Genomic DNA, 24,870 nt, shown 5'->3' with positions numbered 1-24,870 from the left:
AAATTTCCATGACTTTTTTCAAACCATTTTTCTTTCAAGGACTTTTCTAGGCCTGGAAATAACCATTTTAAAATCCCATGACTTTTCCAGGTTTTCCATGACCGTACGGACCCTGGTTGGGAGCGTCCCGAATCATCAAGACAACCAAGTCCCGGAGCTTTGAAGCCACTAACCTGCTGGTCGGTGCACACTGAACTGACGTTGCCGAGGTTACTGTTGCCCATGCCAACCGGCTGCCCCATGGGCGACAACGAGCCGACGGCACCCGAGCCCCCGGCCATGGAGACGGTGATGCTCATGTTGTTGTACACGCCCTGCGAGCCAAAAGGCTGCGCCGCACTCTGTCCTGACTGACTGAACAGGCTGTGAGAGAGAAGAGAGAGAGAGAAGAGAGAAGAGAGAGCATTACAACGAGGACACGGGTCCATTCACATTTACCAACAGGGCGTTTTAACCCAACGGGCGCCTTTGCGACGGTGCACTTCCTAACCTGTTGCTTCCCACGCCCGTCTGTTGCCAGCTCTTCATTTCTGGTGACTGGTAGCCAGGGGGTGGGGCTTGCTGAAGCAAAGGACTCTGGGAGGTGGAGTTTTGAGGAGACAACAATGGGCTGGTGGGGCCCATCTCCGGAGGGAAAGATGCGTCTTGCTGGGAGACGGCTTTGAAAAGGGGAAAAGATGAAGACAGTTACGTCACTTTCAATGATCTCATTTACTTTGAAAAAATAGATGAAAGAGATACCTGGCAATTTTGAACTTTTCTTCTGTAAAAGAAACTTTGCTGGTAATTGGTCATTGCGTTTAATACGCCTTAAAACGTTCTACGTGAAGCTTAGCTGAGCATGTTCATCTTTGGACCAAGCTGTGGGTTCACACTCTTAAGGTGCGTTCACACCAAAAGCAAAACTATTTTTCGCGTCGCTCAAAACGCGCGAGTTTACTCGCTCGACCATTTGCCGTGTTCACGCCATGAGCGTCGAGACGCTCCGCGAGGGGCGGGGCTTATCTCCGTGTCTCGTCTCCGTAAAGACCGTTATCATCTCCTTCATCCACCAGAATAACTCACCACTAGTTCTGCTTTATATTTGTTGTGGACGTCCCACACACTAACGCCCTCGTGTTTGGGTTTATGACATCACCCGTAGGCTCACTCAGCTCGGTCACTTTCACCGATGAAGTTACTGTTACGTCTGAAAGACTTCCGCTTCCAGCGCTACGAGAGCGGAACTCAAGAGCCGATTGGCCCGAGTTGCGAATATTTCAACTCGGGGCGAAAATTGTGCCACTGTAAACGCGTCGCCCACATCGCGTCGCCCCAAACGCCCCAAACGCGCCGCCCGGAAAAATATCGCATCTATCGCAGCCACGATCTGTACGTTGACTTGATTTGGTCGCGCGAAATTTTTTTTCACTTTTGGTGTGAACGCACCTTTAGACACGGCCATCTCTCATTATTGGTACTCATAAAATGAGGTAAAGTACCCCGGTAAAGCAAATCGGGGTTTTGCGATACCTTTCCGGTATCACCGTGCAACACGAATCCGATTCCGAGTCTGGTCCCTTGTTTCCTAGAACTCACCAGACCCTCCAGACTGCTGAAACAGGCCCTGCGGCATTGTGGCGTTCACGGTGCTGCTGAACTGACCCTGCACGCCGCCCATCAGCGTCTGGCTGGTCAGTTTGTTGTCCATGGGGCTGAAGTGGCCGGGTGAGGTAGGGGATGTTCCCGTCAAAGGGTTGTACCCTGCTGGGAAGTTGAACTGTTGCTGTTGTTGAGGCGTTGGCGGCGGACCCTTCGGGGCCCTGGCCATTTCGCCGGCCCCCGCGTCTCCGGTCGGCGCGCCTGCAATGTTGTGTCTCATCAGCATGACCTTCTGCTGGAAGAGCTGGCGCTGGCGGTGCTGGATGCTGTAGAGCTCCCTCTGCCGCTGGGCCAGCATCTGGGCGTTCAGCGGCGGCTGCAGAGACACGTAGAGGATCGGTCACGGAGAACTTCCTCCCAGATACTTAAACACGCATCGCTCCTCGTGAGGTCGCGATGTCGTTAGTCAAATACACGAAGGCCGACGTCAGGAAAGAAATGTGACAAGAAAGCAAAATAAAAATGTAAATTCAGCCCTATTAAAATGTTTAGCTTTGGACACAGAAAGAAAAGTGAATTTAAATCCACACGACAATGCATCTACACAAATCACAATAGTCAAACAAATGTTCTTAATTTAGTTGCCAACTTGCTGCCTTCAAATGAAGCTACTTCTAGCTCTAACCCCAAGCTCTAAACACAATATGTGCAGATTTCTATTGGTACGTTAGCTGAACGTCGCTGAACATCTGGAGTCGCACATGATCAATGTTGAGTCATGAATATTCATTCTTCATCCATTGACTCCTGTCTGCCTCTTTACCTACTTAATGCATCGAGTGGTGGCAAACTTTAAACTTTATATTTTTGACTGAAACCTGCAGGTTAATTATTATTTTAATAATCTGGTCGGGGTGAGCCGAGATTCATCCCCTGCCCCTGGGTCTCACCTGCGAGGGCATTTGAGGTTGTTGACCCCCCTGACGGAGCCCCATGTTCACATGCTGGACTCCTCCTGGAAACGGATTGATGCTCGCCATCCTGTTCTGGAGCTGAAACAGAGATGGAGCGAAATGAGATGGGAAGAACTGGTATGATGTAAAGATTCAGGCGGACACAGAAAGCTACACGTCACCATGTTGTGCCATGACATCACAACCAGGAGGGAATTGAGCAATGGATTACAATGTTTCTTCGTCTCCTTCAAACTGTATTTAGTTACGTTTCTTGCCAAAAACTACAATTTACATGATTACATTTGAACTCATCATAACAGAGTTATAATGAAGCGTCTCCTCGTGCTCAGTTTGACTGATATCTAGCTCATTGCCATCGATGAGCCGCCTGATGGTCGCTGTGAGTAAAGTGGGTCTAGTATCTGAAAGTAGGAAAACAACTGAAGTGCTTTCTCTCGTTTGTTCATAGAAGCTACATTACGGGTTTTTTAGCAGCCTTTGAATGGTGTGAAAAAATTACACCTCTCGAGACATACGTCTCATTGCACAGGTGTGCACATTAAAGAAAAGGTGCTGCCGAAGCAAAACAAGCAGCAACGTCCTCCATCCCAAACGGAATGAAGTCGTAATGACACAATAAAATGGGGTCGGGGTCAACCCCCCCCACCCCCGTGTCCTCACCTGCTGTGGGCCCTGGACCCTCTGCTGCAGCTGCAGGCGCAGTTGGTTGGGTGGCAGTCGGAGCTGCGTGCCGACCCCCTGCGGTCTCGGCATGCCCGGCCTCAGCCCGACGCCCGTCGTCCCGCCGGGGAAAGCCCCCCGCGGGGCTCCAAACCCGAGATCCTGTTGCCCCACCAACGTGGCCAGCTCGGGAGGAAACTGGGCTTGCACGGCGGCGGCTGTAAATTGGGACGGGTACGCGTGGAGTTTAGGGTCCATGGAACCGGGGGCGGCAGTGGATTGCTGGGTTGGGAAGTCTTGGGGCTGTTGCTGAAAACAACCACCCTGTGAAGAAGCACACACACACACACAGGACAGGAATATTAATGAAAATCTAGTATGACGAAGAAGAAGAAGATATCATATAGAAGAAGATCTCCTAGAAAAGAAGAAGAAGAAGAAGAAGCTACATGCTGAATTATTGATTTTAGAAACTTTAGTTTCTATGTAAATGTGATTGCAGACGGCCCTCTTGTTGTTTGAGATCATTCTGGTCAGACTTGCAGCGCTGTAGTCGAGCAGTTTTTACCAAAAGCAGCTCTACACTGATCCACTGATCTTAAAATGTGATATGTCGTGCCCTCTCTCAACTCTCCATATGTAACGGAGTTAGAAATGCATTGTCATTTCTTGTTTTCAATGTGTTGTATTTTATTTTTGTTTGTTGTTCAACGATATTGTTGAGTGTTTGTGAATTTTATTTCAATGAGCTATTTTTATTTTGCGTTATTTTTAAAATTCTGTTTCCTGCGGAAATTGCTTTCCATCTGTTGCACTTCCTGCTCCCGAGTCCCGTCTTTCCCTCACAATGGTTTTGTATTGCTGAGGATTTTGTTGTTTTGCTTGTATAGGAAGTGGAGGTGCAAAGACGGACCAGAAGGCAATAAGTGTGTTCTGTTGTCTTCTGCAGTATAAATAAGTGCTGGGGAAAATCCACCGTCGGGAGTCAACTTCTTCCATGCCCGTTTCACATCCGTTACACATACACCTCAAGCAGGCACGTGCACAGACATTTTGGGGGGCAGGTGCTCAAACCAAAAAAAAGGGCACCCAATGGCAAAACAAAATTCTGACAGAGTTGAAGCATTAGCATCAATACACTGATGATGCTGTCCTCAACCTGCGTTTCCTCTGGCAGCATCAGACAGCTAGCTTACATTTTATTTATGAATAAAGATGAATTATTATATAGCAACAACAGAACAAGCGTTCTGATTGGCTAATGGGTCGTCATGCCAGCCACGTATTGCCCTCCTGGTCTGACACGGATCTGTACTGCCCTCTGACGTCATTTTCAAAATAAGCGATATTGATAGACATCAACAGCCAAGAGCCGTGGTCCTTAAACTAAGGCCCGCGGGCCGGATACGGCCCGCCTCCACATTTGGCCCGGCCCTCTGAACAAGAGAGGCCTTATGATTTGTTTTCAGTCTGGCCACGCAAATCCTAGACTAGCCCGTTAAATAGAACGGAATAAGAACTCTCTCTCTCTCTCTCTCTCTCTCTCTCCCGCTTCCTCTCTCTCTTTTCTCTTGAATTCTCTCTCTCTCTCTCTCTCTCTCTCTCTCTCTCTCTCTCTCTCTCTCTCTCTCTCTCTCTCTCTCTCTCTCTTTTCTCTTGAATTCTCTCTCTCCCTCTCTCTCTCTCTCTCTATTCTCTAAACATAACTAACGTCAGTAAACAGCTGGACGAGGCTTTGAAATCACGGAGTTTTTGTTTGTTTATTTTTTTAGGAACCGTCGGACCAGTTGTGACGTCATGTTTTCAGCAGCGCTAATGTTGTGGTTGATTTATCACAAAACAACGTCAGGGGACAAACACCGTCAGGTGGGTCTGGTGCTGCGGGTCAGAGGAGAAGGAGGTGCAGCCGTTCGGTGGCGCGAGGAGCACTGCGCGGAGGAGGAAGTGGAGGAGGAGGAGGAGGAGGGGGGGGAGGGGGGGGCACGTGAGCGCCACGGAGCAGGTCTAGGCGAAATTCTCACAAGAACTCAAATAAATGCCCCGTCGGATATTAAAACACATTTGGGGGGACTTGATGACAGAAAGAGTAACATTTATTCTTAAATACGGATGAATAAAAAAAATGTGTCTCCAGCAAAAAGGGCACTTTACTCATCCAGGGCAAAGGGGCTGGTGCTTGAGCACCACTAGGGCTCTATCTGTGCACGTGCCTGACCTCAAGTATCAACGTGTGTAATGGCACACTTGCCTGCACCAGCTTGTCGATGCCCAGGGCCTTGTCCAGCTCGGCCAGCTCGCTCTCGTCGGTCCCGCTGAGGAAGGAGACGAGCTGCTCCAGCAGAGCATTCTCATCGTTGCGGCCCTCGGGCATGGTCGGGGGGCCGAGCACTTCATCCAGCGTACAGGGCACACACTGCCTGCTCACACAGAGAGACACCGCACATCGTCAACGGCACCGCGCTGGAGGGCGGAGTCAAACTCTTCAACAGCTTTCTGTTGATGTCGTGACTCGGGCCTCATTCATACAGTTTAATTATTTGCAGAATTAGATTCCAGTGGTGGTAAATATCCAAGGTTCAGGCGGGCGGCTCAGAGTAAGTCATCAATAACGTTTAGAAACAATTGTGCTGATATAAGGCATGAAGTTAGTGTTCTGCTGGTCGGTTGATTAACGACTCATATGGTCCGGTGGGTGCAGGTACTACTAAAACCTGACCCGTGCATCATCACTGCATTGGATCGTTTCTGACTTGTGTGAATAACATGTTTCACATTGCATAAGCTAAAAAATAAATAAATAGTTTCCAAAATTCCCTATTAGCTTTTTATCCGAAGAGATATTTTTCAGTTGGCGTTTAACTTCTTCAAAAACAAGTTTCACTGCGTTTCTTTTCGTGCTCGCCGCACGCAAAGAAAGGAACGTCGTTGTATTGATGCAGCGGTCCGTCAGCAATCCAAGAGAACCATAACGGACCTTTCTATAATTATGATGACCGACATTCAAAGCTTCATGTAAGAGACAAGAGCTCGGGGTGTGGAGAGTGCAGCGATGCTTACTCTTGCGGCGATGCCAGGGGAGCTTGTAAAGGTGTTCCGAGGCCATCGAAGGTGAAGGTGTCGGACAGAGACAGGAACAGAGACTCTCCCACATCCATCTTGGATAGGCCTGAATGAATTGAACACGGTTTTATTGCAACACCATAGAAGAAAAAACGTAGGAAAAAAAAAAACTAGACTTAAATGATAATGATATGCATTACATTACATTACATGTCATTTAGCAGACGCTTTTATCCAAAGCGACTTACAATAAGTGCATTCAACCTAGAGTACAAACCAAGAACAACAAGAACACAGGAAGCAACACTTCCTCAACTCAGTCGAACCACAAAAGCACCACAATAAGTGCCATCCCAGTGCCACTGAAGTGCAAATCTGCGTTTTAATCCAGATATAGTCGGAAAAGATGTGTTTTCAGTCTCAGGCGAAATATGTAGAGACTTTCTGTTGTCCTGATGTCAGTGGGGATTGCATTTACAGTATTTAGCACATTGCTATATTTAAAAAGGACTTTAGCATTGGCTGCTTTTGAAGAAATTGTTTACATTTTCTCCAATAACTTGGCCCCGTGCTTCTCGCTTCTACAGTATACATCAAAGTTATATCATGAGGTCATACATGTAACAGGATGCGGTCTGACCACACCCAATGAGGTTCAGTGTGGTCAGCTCAACAATGCTTCACTGCTACTGAAGATGTAGTGTCACGTTTCTACCTGACAGTCTTTCCCACAGTGGTCATATTTCTGAACATTGTTCACACATTTTCTCTGACTAACTGTTTGTGTGCGAGTGTGTTCTGTCCGCTCGCATACCGACGCTTGAACTGAAAGGGTTGATGACTTCAGCCTCTGGGAAGATGCTGCTGTCCATGGGGGTCTGGAAGGGGTCTTCCTGTCTCTGCTGCTGTGTGTGGCTTGGAGTGGGGGAACTGGAGAAATCAAAGGAGGACGGACTCTGGAGGTTGCAGCCGGAGGGTGGGCCACCATCACCGAGTCCTGGGAAACACACAAACGCACGTAGAAAAATAGGGAAAACTACTTTTTAAAAACAGTCATGCATAAACCTCTATTATTTAATATTGAAACAGTCTCCAACGTGATGCACTGTTGAACTGTGTGGTGATTTTCTGCAATGCATTACATTGCAATGCCTCCAACAGCCACGACGGGGCACACATACCAAGTCTCTGTAGGTAAATACATTCATAAAGTAAGGTTTCTGGGACATACACCTATACTTGATATTACTACTAATTATGAGAAAAATTAGGAGGCTGGTTCTTTTTCTCACATGTTCAGAACAAAATGTTGAAATAAAGTTAAAATATTTTTTTTTAGGAAATATTCAGAATAGTTGGACTCTACTTTTTTTCTTGATGTGCAAAATACTTCAAAACAAAATGTATCTGCCTCTTCTCATTTTTTACCCACGTGCTTGGACCTAATAGTCTTTCGTACCATTCTCACAGGTTGTGTGTAGGTCATTTTCTATTATTCCCTCTTCTGCATGACCACCCTCCCCCTTCCTGCCAGGTTGAAACTTTACCTCTGTTAGGAGTGCCGGAAGCCCCTCTCTTCACATTTACATTGCGGGGAGTGCTGGCCTCACAGGGCTGGAGCTGAGTGGGGGACTGCAGTTGGAGCTGGGGAGAAGGGGAGTGGAGACGGGGTGACGGCGACTGCAAATGGGGAAGGGACTGGGACAGGGGGGACTGGATCTGAGGCAGAGGGGACTGGATCTGAGGCAGGGGGGACTGAAGCTGGGGCAAGGGGGACTGGCGCTGAGGCAGAGGGGACTGGCGTTGAAGCTGGGGGGACTGGAGCTGAGCTGGGGGCTGAGAGGCTGGAGAGTGGAGTTGGGGGCCTCCTCCAAGGGTTGTTGAATCCTCACTGCCCTGTTTAGCCCCACTTGGGCCTCTCGGGCCAGGCAGCAGCTGGGTGAGAGGGTCCAAGTCAACAGCGCCACCAGACATCTGAGGGACAGGAAATGGAGAAACGCATGAAAAGTGATCGCGATGAGGGAAAAGACAGGACGGAAGAATGAATGGCGTGGAAGGGTAAAGGAGGAAAAAAGAGTGGGGTGTCGGACGATCGGCGACAGAGAGACATAAAGGTCGGATGCCAGTGAGCTTCAAAGGCTGCGGCTGGTCGCCGAGCCTGCAGTCCGGACAAAGTCCAAGAACATAAACATTTAACATGATTTACAGTGGCTGCCAACGCAGGAGCAAAGCTCAAGAGAAGAAAACCCCGACGCTTGGAGTCTTCTTTCTCAGAGCGTCGGTGTAAACGGCAACCGTGACGCCTCGTGACGCCCGTTTAAATCATCGGAGTTGTGATTCGGGTGTCATGGCGGTGACGGGCAATTAACACAACGCTGCCGTCACAGGTGTCACACGACGACTCACTCCGACTCACTACTGTCGTCACAGAACGGCGTTGCCGGCAGCCGTACCGTGGAGTCTCGGCTGTCCCTGCGGCCGACGCGGCGCTTCTCTCCGACGGAGCTCGATTTGGGGCTGCCGCTCGCCGAGCTGCTGCACGGTCCCGCCGGTTTGGATGCCCCTCCCGCTGCTACAGTGGACCCGGGACAGGCCACTCTGTCCATGCTGGTTCTCTTCTCCATTTTTACCCTCACAGACTGCAGGCTGAGAGCAGATGGCGGTGGCAGGTCTCCCAAGTCCTTTGAAAACACACAGTGCTTTTCCGTTAGCAGCTTTCATGGCATCATAATGACTCTTGGAGACCAATTATATGGGATTTACAGGGCCGACGCCTATGGGGATGTATACATTATTAAGTTATTGAGCCCGAAATACATACAAATTCACCTTTTCGTCTGTGTCCAGGAGAAAACGGAGTAGTTGATGGTCCTGTGGCTCTTTGGCGGTGGACTTGGGCGGAGCTGCGGTCAGAGCCGGACTACTGGCTGGCGTCTCCCTCTTGATCTCATCGCTTTTGTTTCCTCCCTCCTCAGTGGGGGTGCACGCATCGTTGGTGTCCTGGAGCAGCCGGTGCAGGATCTTATGCCGCTCTGTTAGCGTACTGTGAGAGGCAGGGCACTGAGGGCCAGGGGGAGGTTTAGGAGGATGAGGTGCTGAGGTGCAGTGGATTCTGTTGTTGTTGTTGTTAGTTTCAACTCCTCTACCATTGCTTTCCAGGAGCTGATTGAGTCTGGGGTTACCCAGCTGTGAAACAGAAGGAAGAGGGGCTTTAACAGAGTCCTCTCCCCCTCCTTCTCCTCCCTCTGGCGGCTTTGATGATGGAGACTGAGTAGAGGGCGCGGTGGGCGTACTGGTTTGTCTCTGAAGGACCGGAGGGGACAGAGAGAAGGACCCCATTGACCCGCCGCTACCATCCCCGCCAGACTGCTGCCTGTTGAGGCTGCCTCCACTACTTAGTTCCCCGGCTGGGGGGTGGAGGCCTGCTGTGGAAGGAGAGAAGGGGTTCCCCGGTACCCGAGGGCTTCCACCTAACCCAGGGCTGCCTCGTGGCACCCTGGGTGACATAAAAGAGGTAGGGGTTGCTGTGAGTGGGCTGTTCAAAGGGGGAGGGCTGCCGACCTGCTGGAGACAGGTCCGACTGGGTGTCAGGTAGCCTGTGGGTGTGGCTGGATTATGTCCGTGTGGGGAGGCGTTGGTGTTGTTGGGCTGAAGGCCCGGGGTGGAGAGGCCTGAGCCTTGGGTCCAGTTGCTGCCGGGAGGAAGGGAAGGGGAGCGGGGCGGAGCTTGGACAAGGCTGCCAACGGTCGGTGGAAGGCTGGGGTTAGTGTTTTCCTGAGAGCTAGCAGTGTTGTGTTCCCTGGAACAAAAGAAAGAAGAACTGTGACCCGATGTGACCTGATGGGGTCGAGCATACAGTGAAACACAAATCTGCGACGAAAGAAGGGGATCGTACCTGTCAATAGTGTGAATGCCCATAATGAAGGGCTGAACGTCAGGGTTGGGGGGGCAGCAGAACTTGCAGCGGGTCTGAGCGCTGAGCGGGGTGCCGTCGCTTAACGTGAAATGGTACAGCGGGCTGATGGCGGTGCCGTGGGTCATCACTGATGAGGAAACGCACGCACACACGGCTTAGGCTGCTCATTTGATTTCTTTGTTCCTTTCGTGTGGATTATCAGATCCACACGTGATGTAAACATTTAAAAACTGCAACTTCAGAACAAAGGACGTTGATAGTGTTGCAGTGCAGATGACGGCTCACATTTAAATGACCATATTATAATGCTCGGGAAGTACAATGTGCTTCTGGTGACCGCGGTTCAGGTGATTAACTGCTTACGTGGATCAAAACGCTTGGGACGGAATAATTCCTCGCGGAATGCCGTTTAAATAGTTTGACTAAAACAATCAAGTAGCCCTCTTTCAGGGTTCATTCAGGGTCTTTATGACACAACATTTGAAATCTACAAAAGCTAACTCGAATAATATGTCTGCTTTGTTTTGATCCTGAACTGGGTCCGTGCCACCGCAGCGCAGGCAGCACATGCAGATGGACCACCTCCCTCCGTGCCGCTCACCGGGCGTGCGAGGGCGCCACTCATCTGCATGCAACGCTCGCACTGAAGTGACATTGAGCCGACCAAAAACCAGCTCCGCCTCCCCCAATGCGAGCTCTTCGGGACTGGTAGAGGAATTGACCAGCAGCTAGTGAAGCTGTTTTTGAATTCACGACAACAAAAAACAGAATCGGGTCCAATCGCCATCCGCTTGTTGTTGACCGGGACAGATGTGATCACGATAAGCCGTTCTCACTGGAGCAGCTGGAACTCTGGTAACCATGGCAACGCTGGCAGCGAGCCCGTCAATGATTTCCAGGAGTGAGGCTGAACAATCAATCGCGGCCACTCACCCTCATGCAGCAGCTTCTTGGCGTGGGAGGGCTCTTTGCCCTGCGTCTGAAAGAAAGCGTAGATGCACTTCCTGACCAGGTCCTCCCAGCCAGGCCGGCCCGTCGCTCGCAAAGCACTGGTTTCTATGGAGATGATCTTCCCTGGAGGAGAGCACACGCACAGACACAGACGGTCAGTTTACACCGATGGTCGACACAGATTTCCACATCTGCAGTCGCCCGGGGCAACGGGAGGTGGATCTGTGTTTACAACGCTGATGCTCGGTGCTCTCACAGTCAAACTTGATGAACAGTTATTATCTGAAGCAGAACTTGTAATATGCATGATGATGTCGGCTTTATTATCAGACCAGATAATTAATTTTTCGCTGCTGTTTGCATCCTTCCTGATGCAAGTCAAAAAGGCTGCAAGCCTGTTGTGCATAAAGACAATAAATGCCCCGCGGACCCTTACCTGTGGGGTCCTGCTTGGTGATGAACGACTCAGTGCTGAAAGGCTGGGCGCGTGGTATCCGACAGGCAATACAGATCAGGCAGCTCTGCAGGTCTGAGCAAAGAAAAGGACACAAGTAATGAGAGGTGTGTGTGTATGTGTGTGTTTGTGTGTTCCCAAACAAAAAAGAAAGAAGACTATGGATCAAAAGGAAGACGATGGATAAGTACCTCATACAACCAGCGCTCATCTTTAAGTGAACGCGGCATGATGTCACCTGGGCAGATCTTACCTCAAACACACCAAGTACTAAATGTATACATCTATGTAATATCCCACGCAGATTCACGCAGGCAGAAAAAACGATAAAAAACCAGGACAACCTGTCAAAACTCAATAATCTGATCTTTCCAGCTGTTTGAAGCTGTATCAGCCAATCAGAGCTGGGGATTGTGTCGTGCGAAGAACAGATGCTTGGACTCAAAATCAACACCGAAATAGAATGTCGACGGCTACTGCGAGTGCAATTCCACAATCCACGAGGGCCGGGCCTTATCGAAATGAATAAAAGCAGGCAGAGCTCGACGGCACGGTAAATCGACAACGCCGGAACGACAGCGAACTTTGGTATCAAGGCCATTGCACCGACTCCCGAAATCAATATGAACATGTCCAGCTGGTCAGATGGAGGCAGTTATGACCTGAAAATAAATATATTTATGAACTATTTAACACCTTTACTGTATTACAAAAATATATATTCTGTCTTTTATTCTATAAATATATACAGTGTTTTCATAAACAGGGCATTTTCAGAGGCAAAAGGCGAAACAAAAGCAAACGATGTAAAGATATCATATTACATACATAATGAGCTTCTCCTGCCTTTAAATCCTCCGTATCGATATATAGGATTGAATAACTACTCGAGCTGAAGCCTGTGCACACGGTGTACTCATTGTGTGTTCGCATGTACCCTCTCCCTCCTCCTGCATGATGGGCCGTGGTTGGGACACGGTGAAACACTGCATGATCTCATACTGCTGCCGGGCCTCCGGGTTTTCGGAATCCAACTCGTCCGGTGGCCTCTTCAGCATGCGACAGTTAAAGGTGTGGCTGTTCCTCCGGCTCGGCTCCTGCGGCCACTGCACGCCGTTAACTGGACGGGAAGGACGACAAAACGCCAGAGTTTAGAATCGATGAGAACGATTCACTGCTGTAATGAACGGGAGAAATAAATAAACCCCCTTGGGAATATGTTGACGGTGCCATGTGGCACCACAATTGGAACAACATTTTTGTAAATGTTTTACGAGAGGATGTGGAGGTATTGTACATTTTTAAGAACACAATAAACTATTTAATGTGATATCTTGATATGTATCAAGTTAACAAGACCACGGCCCCAATAAACAGATTTCAAAGAAAAAAAGAAAACATGTTGGAAAGACATTTTCTGCCATTAACAATTTCTTTGCACGAGAATCTTTCTGGGTTCCTTTGAAAAAGAAAGAAAGTGTGACACGATCTAGTTTCTTCTCGCGCTGGTTTTAAGAACAATTCACTCGCAATCCATGCACAAGCTTATAAAAGCCCCGAAGGACTCGCAGATGCACCGTGGGTCGTGTGGCTGACCCCGTCGGCGTCTAACCAACGCTGACAAATGGCTTTGGCGAGACGGGTACCTGTCGCACTGGGAAAGCTCACCGTGCCCACACAGCTCCTCATAAATCCCCTCTTGCTTCTCTGTGTTTTGTTTCTTTCTATTTGTTCCCAAGGTGCCCGTCTAGTGGAGTGAGTAATCACTCCTGGAGCAAACCGAATGCAACAGATTTGCAGAAGTTACACAAAATGTTCTTTTCCTCAGTTTGCCCATTCAAATCTTTGAGTTGTTATAGCCCTGAAGACACACCCAGGTTTACTGAAGGACCCTCCAGAAGGAGTGATATATATGTGTGGTTTAACTTTTATTTGTATATAGTTTGTCTATTAGAGTGAGTCTTAAAGATCTCCCTTTCTGAAAATACAACCGCTCAACCGTGTCGCCGTCTGCTCTCCTTTATCTAATGTCCTCATACGATCCCCACAGGCGCTTCTCAAGGTTGCAGATAAAAATGAACACAACATCATCACGGGGAAGAAGTTGCCAGTGTTTCACTCATCCCTCGCTCCTCAAACTCCCCCACACATGCTCTCATAGTACACGTCTGAGAAGAGCACTTCAATGTGAAAGCATTCAAGCTGTCCATAGTTCATCACACTGTCTCTTCAGGGCACTTCAACTGCCGCTTTAGCGTCAGTAATTATCCGTAGTTAGGACTGTGTTCTGAGGTCGCTGCCAATACATGTCTCCTGAATGGGTTTCATCGGCATTGAAACTGTCCAAATTTGAAAACACTGAAAATGCGATTACCAAATATCTAAAATATATATATATATATATATATTTTTATGTTGTCGTCCTAAACCGACGATATGAAGTGTCCCAAGTCCCAGCTCGCTCACCCAGGCTTTTGGGCAGCAGATTGCGAACAAATTCATTGTGGTCTCCCACATGCAGCATGCTGTACACGCTCGAGGTCATCAGCTCGCCCTGGGCGTATCCGAGGTAACTCGTCACGTTCTCCGAAACAAAGACGATGCGGCCCTCCCGGTTGACGACGAAGAAGAACCCGTCGAGGGCCTGAATGAGGACGAGGAGGAGGAGGACACAAAAACACAAATACAAATCAGACAGTGTGCGTCGAGTCTGAGTTACCTCAGCAGTGGTGGTGGTGAGGAAATGTGTGATTGTGTGTGTGTGTGTTGTTCACCTCAAGCAGCATGGGCCCCAGCGCCTCTTTCTCCACCAGCCCCTGGCTGCTGGAGGAGATGTCGCTCTTCTGCACCTCATCATCTGGAGACAGAAGAGCTTTCTCTGTCACGGGTAAACAAACACAAGTCAGAAAACATTTGGAGAGACCGCAGGCACAACACATCCATCGGCGACACACGTTTCTGGAGCGCAGCGAATCTCAAGCATGCAAACGTCTTCAGGGCAGAACACTTGGTGAAGCCTTTCGCAAATGAATCCATCGTGTGTGTGTGTGTGTGTGTGTGTGTGTGTTCTCACCCTGGTCACGCCGTTTCATCTGCTGGATTTGGTCCACAGTCGTCTTGAGGATGTGGCACTTGTCGGGCTTGGAACTGAGACTGGCAATGTCGCCCATGTTGGATGACAGCAGCTCAGCCAGCTCCTCGATGTATCGACACTCCAGCTCCCGTCTCCGCTTGTCCACGCTGCGAAGAAAGACGGCACGGAGTTCACTCGCCTGGCGACAGACGGAGAGAGACAGACAAACGTCTCCCCCCCCCCGGCGCAAAGCATAACAATCATGTGATCAGGGTGTTTAATAAATCTTTGTGACAGGGAGAATTTTCTCTCACCTAGTCATTTTGAGGACTTGTGATTATCTTTCTGCTCGTAACTGACATTCTTAAAATGAGTGACTATAGGAGTTGAGAAATAATAAGTAGGTGGTGTTTATGATCAGTTTAAGAAATGTAAGTCACGCCACAATGTGCCGTATAAGTGCTCTGGTTTTCCAACCAGAGGCCAGTAAATTGTTTCTGTGATATGTAAACAAGTAAGTTTCCAAGGAAAAAAATAATAGGGCAACTTAAATCTGCCTTTAGCGTGAGCGCGTTCAGAGTCCACGCACAGCCGTAACCTTACTCTGCAGAGTCAATAAAATACTCTCAACCGACGAGCAAGGTATGTGGTAAACGTGGAAAAAAAGGAATGTGTGTGTGTGAGAGTGAGTGCGAGTGTGTGAGAGACAACAGAAAAAGTAGGTCAGTGCATTGGCCTGCCAGAAGACACAGGCGTGGTGACCGAGGGGGAGGGGGAGGGGGGCTGCTGTGTGAATGTGCAGGTCAGGAGCTGCTGTAGGAATGCTATCTGGGCTGTTACACCAGCTATTGGGCCTTATGGTCGGTCACACACACACACACACACACAAGTCAAAGCACTAATACCACGCTGTAGGAAATCCTCTGTTACAAGTAAAAGTCCTGCATTGAAAATAGCACGTTAGTATAATCAGGAACAAATTGTTAAAGGACAAACATTTCTCCTGTGACATTTCTCATAATTCAGGGGACTGATTTATTTACCCTAACCCCTTAAAAATTTTATGACCATGTGATATTATAGTTTTTCTTTTTTAATAAATAACATTTCTACATTTCTGTTTTGTACTGTCAAGATAGGGCTCTGAGGCTGGGGTACATTAATGAGAAATAAAATGAACCTTTTTGATTTTAGCAAATGGCTGTAATGAAACAAAGAGTGAATCATTTAAAGGGGTCTAAATACTTTCCCGTACCCACTGTATGCATGTTTGAGTAGTTTTTAACAACTTTGTATTTGGGCTCGACGGGTGTCTATATCGTACCCGAAGGAACATTTAAATTCACGTTAGAGTTGTATTTCTGCTTCTTGGCCGGTGACCGTAACAGAACACGCGTGTGGCTGGGTCTTTACCTTTGGCCTGAGGTGTCACATGGGGGGCCCTTCCTCTTGCGTGACTCTGGCGTGGCGGGCTCCAGGGGGTTCTCCCCTACGGCACTCATTTTCAGCTTTAACTGACCTGTAGAGGAAGAAAAACAAGGTCACTTTTCCCCCCCCATTTTGTTTGAACAAGCACTTCAGCGGTTTTCCCAAAACCTGACACACGGGTGTTGGGTGTGAAACCGCCACGACTCTTTACATGAAACTGCACAGCAGGCTTTGGTGGGCAGTCATCACCCACATAACAGCGGTTACTGCCAGACAGAAATTACTATGGCATTTTATTATATGGCATAATGTTCGTGGTGAGGTTCACATAATTCACAGCTCATATGAACTTTGGTTTGTGGTCACAGTTCAGCAGAACAGAAACAGAGACGCAGAAGATAACACCTTTTTTTAAAGGGTTGTAAACAGTTGAACGTTGACCACAACTTTAAAATATCTAAATGAAAGACAAACAAACGATCACAGAAATCTCCATAGTTGAAAAGGAAAAAAAAACATTGGAGAAAAATGAACTGGATGAAGCAGCAAATAATAAATAAAAGCCATCGTTCACGAGGAGAAGCAGACCAAATACAAACTCAAGAGTTCCTCTAGCTGTTGGTCAAGACAGGATTCTTTTATTTTCTTTCTTGGGGCTCGACCAAATAGTTTAAAGCTTCTGGAATATTTGTAGCATTAGATTTCAGCTGCATTAATTCTGACTTCTGACTGGGATCCAAACGTTTCCAATGACTCCAGTGCGTTGTAAAGTGTGAAATATTTATATATACATATATATATATATATATATACACATACACACATACATATATTATATGTATATATATATATATATATAAACACACATTTATATCTACATACATTATATATATACATATATATATATATAAATACATACATATATATATATACACTACCGTTCAAAAGTTTGGGGTCACTTAGAAATGTCTTTATTTTTCAAAGAAAAGCACTGTTTTTTCAAAAAAGATAACATTAATCAAAAATACACACTATACATTGTTAATGTGGTAAATGACTATTCTAGGTGGAAACGTCTGGTTTCTAATGAAATATCTCCATAGGTGTATAGAGGCCCATTTCCATCAACTATCACTCCAGTGTTCTAATGGTACATTGTGTTTGCTAATCGCCTTAGAAGACTAATATCTGATTAGAAAACCCTTGTGCAATTATGTTAGCACAGCTGAAAACAGTTATGCTGGTGATATAAGCTATACAACTGACCTTCCTTTGAGCTTGAAGTTTTCTAACCTTGTCCATGTCTTGACTATATTTTCTATTCAATTTTCAATTCATTTGATAAATAAAAGTGAGTTTTCATGGAAGACATGAAATTGTCTGGATGACCCCAAACTTTTATAAGGTAGTGTATATTACAAAAATAAAAGGATATTCACACCATGTTTTTATCCAACAACATATTCTGGTTCAATTCATTGTTGTTGGCATTTAGCCTTTCAAAACAACATTTAAGGCCAAAGCACAAAAAACCAAAACATGTTTAGGGTGGTGACATTGTATAATACGATGACAGATGAGGCTTCAGTTAAAAACCACAATAGATGACATTTGCTACAACCCTGTGCGTAACATTTAAACTGCATTTTAATGTTCTTGGCCTTGTGATGAAAACATAAGGGATGCAAAACATTACATATCATATATCATATGGTAAATTCCATTACAGCTCTGCAACACACCTGATGCTGCCACTGCTTCGCTTCTATAGAGATCTCTTCAACACTTTAATTTGGGGTAATACCGTCTTTGATTTGCATTATATTATTAAAAAAGCCCTTGTAATATTGTGTCTTTTATATCTCCAATATTCCTCTTCCGTCTGCCTCCATGGACTCGGCTGCACCTCTCTCGCTGCATCAGGAGGATAACTATAGCAACAGGCAACATTTGATGAAGCACACCGAGTAAAGAGGGAGAGTTAACCGGGTTCCTGCAGGAGGTTTTAAGTTTAAACCCTTTTCACGGTATCACAAATGTAAATAAAGACTACTCTATTGATCTGTACACGGCGACAAAAGCATTAAAGGATGTGAATTTCTGTCCCAACTGTTGAGACAGGCAGGTTTGTTATTTTATAACTCGCCTTTTGTTGACTAAAAAAAAATCTGGTTTCTAAAAGATTTTCAGTGAGATTAATGCATCTGAAACGTCGTCTTGAGCACTGCACACATTGAGATGGGCTCAAGTCCCTTAATGTGTAAAACCACTTCCTCGCTGCATCTTTATAATAATCTGCTAATCACGGACATGCACGACAACTACAGACGCACACAAAGTGGATTAACCGCAAAGAAAACAAGCAGCCATTGTCACGGTGTCGGGCGCTGCCGCCGCTCACAAGACGCTAATCTTTCCCGACTAGCCCCGTTTACATTTCACCTCAAATCACCCCTCTCTCTCTCTCTCTCTCCTCCTCCTCCTCCTCGAGCTGCTGACACGCAGCACATGAAAAGATCCATCCGCCACAGTGAGAAGCGAGAACTCGGCTGCACATCAATGGAAACACAAATTAGCCCGGGTTCTGAGAAACTGAGTTCAGCACCGACTTAAATACCAGCTGAAACAGTCAAATTACTGCCCGACGGATTCAAACCGACGGATTCATCAAAACACGCTTGGCAGGAAGCACCACACATCTTAAATTGAAAGAAACAAGACCACTCGGTACTTCTTGTGTGTGCGTGCAGATTTCCCGGCCTGCGTTCCCCCGCTGAAGTGTTTTTTAATCAATTGCAGCGGAACATAAAGAGATAATCAGCTCCACGTTTCATTAAACCAACGGTTGTTTGGGTAAGTGGCGAGAACAACACGAGCCACGCAGTTTAGCAACGTCCCAGTCGACCCTCGTCATAATCCGTCGACAAAACTCGGTTTTCTTTCGCCGACTTCAATTCGATATTTATTTCGATGCATTTCTTTGCACGCCGCTGTGACGGCCGCTCCGCTGTTCTCGTGCTTCCTCCGAGTTCCTTTCCGCACGCCGCCGACGAGGCGCCGTTCAAAGAGTTCTGAAGAGAAGCGGAAGTGGCGAGCTAATGAACTGATCTGTCATTCATTTGCTTTGTTAATGGTTCATAAAATGTTTGCAGACGAAGAAATAAAAAGATTACCATTATCTTTCTTGGCGCGCCGGGCGACACCAACCGCTGCACTCTGACCCCGTCAGTGATTTGGCGCCGCCGCAGATACGGCAAACGGTCCACTTTCCCCCGAAGCGACGAGGGGAAACCTGCCGAATGGCGTGCGTGTGGTCGATAACTTCGCCGGCGGTCAGCATCGTTTTTCTGAGTTTTGCCAGTTTCCCAAACCGGTGCGATAATGTCAAGGGAAACGAGTGTGTGTGTGTGTGTGTGTGTAAGCAAATGTTCGACCAATACAAGTCTATTGGGATCCCCCCCCCGTCGCCCGCTAAGTGTCTATGATCGAGTCGTTAGGCGTGATGGTAGCCAGCGTTGCTTTCCGCGTCTCGACCGTGCAAAAAGCAGTTTGGATAACATACACGACGGGTCAACTTGAGGAACTCTTTAACTGCAGAGGACACAGCTGGAGCATCGCGGCTCAATCGCCATAAAGCGCCCCTTTGTTCACCCAACGCTCAATCATCTTAGTGGGTTCCCTCCTGATGTGATACACTACATGCTGAGAACCATAATTTGTTATTAATTTTAAACTTTGGTGTAAGCTAAAATATCATTATTTTATTTGTCTATGTGTGGTGAAAAATGTAAATTCAATGAATGTGTTCCAGTAAAATACAGATTAAGATGGATTATATTTGTGTTACCGTGATGCAGCAGCTCTGTCAATGTGTGTGTCAGATTGGACCGGGCAGCTTTCTCTAAAACCAAGAAGCTTGTTTTTAACTTGGGACGGCACCGATACCTGGCTGAGCCTCTGGCTACTCGTCGTTAGCTTCATTATGTAAACTTCTGCTGTCGTATGTCTCTTCTTACTCACAAGGCGGCACAGGCTCTGGTCATTTCACGCCTATTCCACTGTAACTCCCTCCTGCTCAGGCCATCCTGAGCCTCGGGCCCCGTCTACATCCAGGATATGGTCAAGCCTTCACCCCAGAGCGTTCACTCCGCTTGGGATCAACCAATCGAGTCACAAGTCGATTGATTGATCCAGAGCGGTTGTTGTTCTGGCTCCTCATTGGTGGAACGAGCTCCCCACTGACATCAGGACAGCAGGAAGTGCCAACATCCTCCGCCGGAGACTAGAAACACATCTTTTACGACTTTACAGATTAGCACTTGAATGGCCCTCACTCATGGTTATATTTATGGTATTACTCATGGTATTACTCATGGTATCACTCATGGTATTTTTGTAGTTTGGCTTTCTTGAAGAAATGTTACTTTCTTGATTCTAGTTTGACAGGATGAGCACATTTACTCAAAAAAAAGTATCCACACCTCAAAAACCGGAAAAGATGACTTAATTGACGCAGCTAACGCTGCATTAATAACTGGCGTCGAGACCGCTCACACCCCTGCTGCTTCACATCTCCGCCTCTTGAAGAGTTCTCTGAGACGTGCTTCAGTAGAAGCTGTGCTAAGGTTGAGGAAGGCTCAAATAAAAAGTTTTCAAACAATTTCTTAGTTTTCAAGGTACACAAATGAATCGTTTTGCAATGTAGTGCAAATCTAGCGTATTAAAAACCTCCGACGGTATCGCCGTGGGTTCAAGGGACTGAAGTGTCGGCGTTCCCCATACCTAACTTTGCTCAAGCTGCTGGGAAAAAAACCTAAAACACGACGTAAGCCGTCGGGGGCTTAAAGATAAATGTGTTTACACTTCCAGCTGCATTAATTCGCTCCCTGCAGCCTGTGAATAATGTAGCATCATGTATTGGTTACCCGCTGCCTGCAGTCCCTCACACAACACTGACACTGGGAGATGCCCCGCTGGGTTTGAGTTCTGCGCCGGTCGTTTGCTGCGGTCGGCCATTGTTCACGGCATCCCATGAAACACGTATAAATGCAAAAGCACAAATGCGTCCTTAATGGGAACGCAGCGGTCGGTCTTCCTCGTGAAACCTCGTTGGCTGAAGTGCCGACAGTAAACTACACGCGAGTCGCAGGCGGAGTTGTGAAGTCGCTCACCTCTTCACACGGCACCGGGTCACCTCCTGCCCCATTCTGACCCGCAAACGGTCTCACTTTGAAAATCGCAGTCGGCCGTCTTGAAACTTGGGTCGAATTCTGAATCCTTCAGCGTTGGAAAGAAATGTCAAATTTACACCGATTTATTTTTGCTCCATTTTCGAGATTGTGGAAAAGTCACTTTCTAAATCGTCTGTATGCGTAATCCAAATCTATCTCGAGCAAATAAAACCAATTCCGTTTGAAGAGGGCTTCCTCCGCTACCGCCGAAGTAAACAAGCAGCCTCTGTGGTACTTTATTTAACTGCTTGCACATTGTTTCGTCGATAGATCCCGACAGCGGAGACGGGGCTGCATTTTCCACTTCTGTGCATTTTGACAGCGAAAAAACAAAACACCTCCAACAAGACACAGCTGCAGCTGTGTGTGTTCTGTGGTGTTGGAGTTTTACCCATAATCCACATCAAAAACAAATGTCCATTTATCTTGCAATGGACAACTCTGTTTCTCTCAATCTGAACCAAACAAACCTCGAGCTGCTGAGTCACCGTCGGCCACAATGCGGCTGCAACGTAATCCCACACTGCTGCGTGCAGTATATGTATTCAGGAGAACGGAGATTCAAAATTCTGATCTGGCCGACAACCAACAACCAACAAATCAATTAGGCCAAATTAAACTACCACAAAATCCAGCGTGGATTATTTAGAAAGCATTTGGTATGCATTGAAACTCTCGCACCGCTGACATCATTGGCAGTATTTTAAACCGCTGCCAGTCACTTTAATGGCTCCACCACTGCCTCACCTTGACATGTTATTGTTGTGTATTAATCAAGATGCGGCAGCATGCACGTGAAGAAACTATTGCAAGCCTAAATTAGGGCTGCCACTTTCTTTGTAAATGATTCGGTTACATCAGAAACTAGTGAAAAGTTTCCATCACGATTAGGGCTGCAGCTAATTTACTGCAATAATTTTTTAATTATTATCGATAAAAGCTACGATAAACGCTACACACAATTCCTAAAAGCAAAAGTTGAGGTCTTTAAATTACTATTATAAAACACAGAGATGTTTAATTTCAAAACAATGCAAGCCAAGTTATCATGCTTACGAGGGTGGAACATACACATATGTGATCCATCATATTTAAAAGGGAACCCAAGTTATAATCTTCAAATAAATCTTCATATTTTTGCTTTTAAAAATGATCAATTAGCAATAAATAATAGTTCCCAAGTACTTTTTTGACGACTGACAAATCTCTTTAGCTCTCTCTTTAGCTGTGGTCTTTTCAATGTGACTTCTGTCAAACCATCGTGCCAGGACGCATGAACTGGGACTGAGCCGGCATCGGGATCCGATCTGCCACATGCATCTCATGTGGGCACAGCCCAGACCGTTCATCAAACACCCATCATGGGTAACTTCTCACTCTGGCCTTTAAAAGCAGATTTGCATACCGTGACATTCAAAAGAAGCAGACAGCGGGGTGGAAAATGTTAGAAACACTACGGAACACGGTGGAAATTGGGCAGTGGGAAATGCACGTGTGTTAGGAATGGATCTGTAAAACGCTGCGGTCGTCCTCCAAGAGTCATCCCCACGAAAAGAACCTTTCAATTTCCAGTCCATTGTCTCCCACCATCTGTGTACAGAATAGTGTATAGAATATATAGCCAGAAAAGTGAGCTCTCGCATAATATACAAGGAAAATGATCCTTCATAAATAATGCAATACATACTTTTATATATATATATATATAAATATATATCCAAAAGTCTTTACAATACAAAAAGTACCCTCTAAACCCTCTTTATAGAAATAAATATATACCCATAAATATATATGTATATATTCTTTTCAAATAACTTGCTTGTGTGAAGTCATCCGTTCATCTGCCTCCCTCCGTGTGTCACTGCTCACCTTGTTTTTCACAGTCTTTTCGATCTCAAACACTTTCACTGCCAGACCGATAATTCATCCATGAATATTCATCATTTATTGAACTCCCCTGGTCTCTCTGTGATTTAAAGTGTGAGTGTCCTCACTTCAACTCGAGGAAAGGTCTGACGTGATGGGATGCGCAGAGCCGTGAGGACGATTTGGGCGCTCGAGTCTCAAAGAGAGCACAGCGCCGCGGGATAATGCAAAGAAAAGGCCAGAGAGAGAGCGAGAGAGAGAGAGAGACAGAGACAGAGAAATATATCTCTTGACTATCAATGTTGGCCTCGACCAATTGGCCCTCTTAAAAATGTAATTGATATACCATTAAGTCTTTGATGGGACAGTTTTAAATGCAGCCAATTATACACTCGGTGTTGAGTACTGAATAAAACAATAAGACACTAACTCATAGTTTTTGTTTCATGACTATTGAAAAATAATGTTAAACTGTAGATTTTAACACATCATCAATTACCTCTGCAAATCACATACAGGGACAAAATAATGGCCAACAGTAAAACTAAATGTCAACAAAATTAGTCCCTTCAAATCCAGAACTCGCACTGCATTTTCATGCATGAGCAGTTTTTATGACATTTCAAGAAGCGAGGATACCTTTTATGTACTTCCCAGTCATGATTCCGATGCTTAAACGTGTGCACCTACCAAGCGTTAAAAACTAAAACAGAGAGGGACAACAAGCTCCATTTCGGAAAAGTCAATCTGGAAATATCTCCAAAGACCGAGGCCGAAAGCTTAAGACAAAACAATTCAGAGGGGCTGTTATTTTTTCTTTTGCTTAATCGAAATAGACAGTTACAGGTCAGTGCGGTAGTTAGTTGCAGCCTCACTTAGCAACACTACCAAACAAGCCTGGAACACGGCCAGAGACGGAGTGCACATTAAGTCCCCGGCTTATTTTCAACTTATTGACCTCTGCTCACCGTCAACATCTTCGCCGTCCTGCAAGCGGGGCCTCATTCAGCCTTTGTGTGAAGCTAAAATAATAATACCTGTATTTCCCCGTCGAAGTAAATAACACGATAATAGCTTTTCAGGAATGTTCAGAGGGCTCAAAATACACGCCCGGCCGTGAGAGGCAACATGGTGTTCACCTGCGGCTCAACAGTGACACGTGCGGCAGCCATTCTTCACTCACTTGATCTAGGGCTCCAGTGGGCGAGTCATGTGGTTGGATGTGGTTGGCCTGGTCCAGGGCTCAGAGCAAGGGGAGGAAGGGGAGGCTGGGGTGGTGGTGGTATCGGGAGAGGTGCAGGGTGGGTAAACGGCTTGAAGTGGGGTTGATGGAGCAGCGGTGGTGGAGGTGGTGGTGGGCTTATGGCTGCACGGCCGCTCTGTCACATGGCAACATCTCAGGTGCAGGGAGAAGTCTGTTGGCCTCCGACTGGAAGGAGAGAGAACAACAACGTTGGTATCAATGCACCATTCGTACGAGTTCATTTAGCGTTCACTTTTCTTTTCCTTAAGTCCGTCCTCCCCCCACCTTTTATTATTTTGTTTAATTCTTTAAGACCTATTCCCGCATCTTGAGCCGTGGATCACGAAGAGGCGTGCGAGAAATACAAAGTTGTCCTCGAGCATTTAAGGTTACTCGGGTAATGGGTATATTTTTTAATAAATCCAAAATA

The 24,870-nt window shown here is 46.6% G+C and overlaps 1 protein-coding gene across 4 annotated transcripts in view; it reads right to left on the bottom strand.

Annotated features, from left to right (window-relative positions):
* Window positions 1–24,870, bottom strand: part of ncoa1 (nuclear receptor coactivator 1) — a 49,040-nt gene that overhangs the window by 7,848 nt on the left and 16,322 nt on the right. The window contains exons 2-21 of one of the 4 annotated variants that reach the window (XM_056427629.1): window positions 24,381–24,626; window positions 16,086–16,191; window positions 14,673–14,839; window positions 14,374–14,477; window positions 14,066–14,243; window positions 12,537–12,719; window positions 11,582–11,674; window positions 11,128–11,268; window positions 10,174–10,321; window positions 9,108–10,077; window positions 8,732–8,959; window positions 7,826–8,252; window positions 7,093–7,275; window positions 6,276–6,384; window positions 5,467–5,635; window positions 3,219–3,542; window positions 2,532–2,633; window positions 1,645–1,957; window positions 491–659; window positions 174–363 (exon numbers count right to left, since the gene is read on the bottom strand). In XM_056427629.1, coding sequence (XP_056283604.1) covers window positions 174–363; window positions 491–659; window positions 1,645–1,957; window positions 2,532–2,633; window positions 3,219–3,542; window positions 5,467–5,635; window positions 6,276–6,384; window positions 7,093–7,275; window positions 7,826–8,252; window positions 8,732–8,959; window positions 9,108–10,077; window positions 10,174–10,321; window positions 11,128–11,268; window positions 11,582–11,674; window positions 12,537–12,719; window positions 14,066–14,243; window positions 14,374–14,477; window positions 14,673–14,839; window positions 16,086–16,174 — 4,287 coding nt within the window. In that variant the 5' untranslated portion in view covers window positions 16,175–16,191; window positions 24,381–24,626. Of the gene's footprint in view, window positions 1–173; window positions 364–490; window positions 660–1,578; window positions 1,958–2,531; window positions 2,634–3,218; window positions 3,543–5,466; window positions 5,636–6,275; window positions 6,385–7,092; window positions 7,276–7,825; window positions 8,253–8,731; window positions 8,960–9,107; window positions 10,078–10,173; window positions 10,322–11,127; window positions 11,269–11,581; window positions 11,675–12,536; window positions 12,720–14,065; window positions 14,244–14,373; window positions 14,478–14,672; window positions 14,840–16,085; window positions 16,192–24,380; window positions 24,627–24,870 lie in introns of all 4 variants that reach the window. The other 3 variants (XM_056427626.1, XM_056427625.1, XM_056427628.1) reach the window with 3 other exon arrangements.

This window comes from Pseudoliparis swirei, chromosome 12 (genome assembly GCF_029220125.1).
Source record: "Pseudoliparis swirei isolate HS2019 ecotype Mariana Trench chromosome 12, NWPU_hadal_v1, whole genome shotgun sequence".
In the NCBI taxonomy this organism is placed as follows: domain Eukaryota; kingdom Metazoa; phylum Chordata; class Actinopteri; order Perciformes; family Liparidae; genus Pseudoliparis; species Pseudoliparis swirei.
Note: the sequence above shows the minus strand (reverse complement) of the source record. Positions and strands in the feature narration are given on the sequence as shown.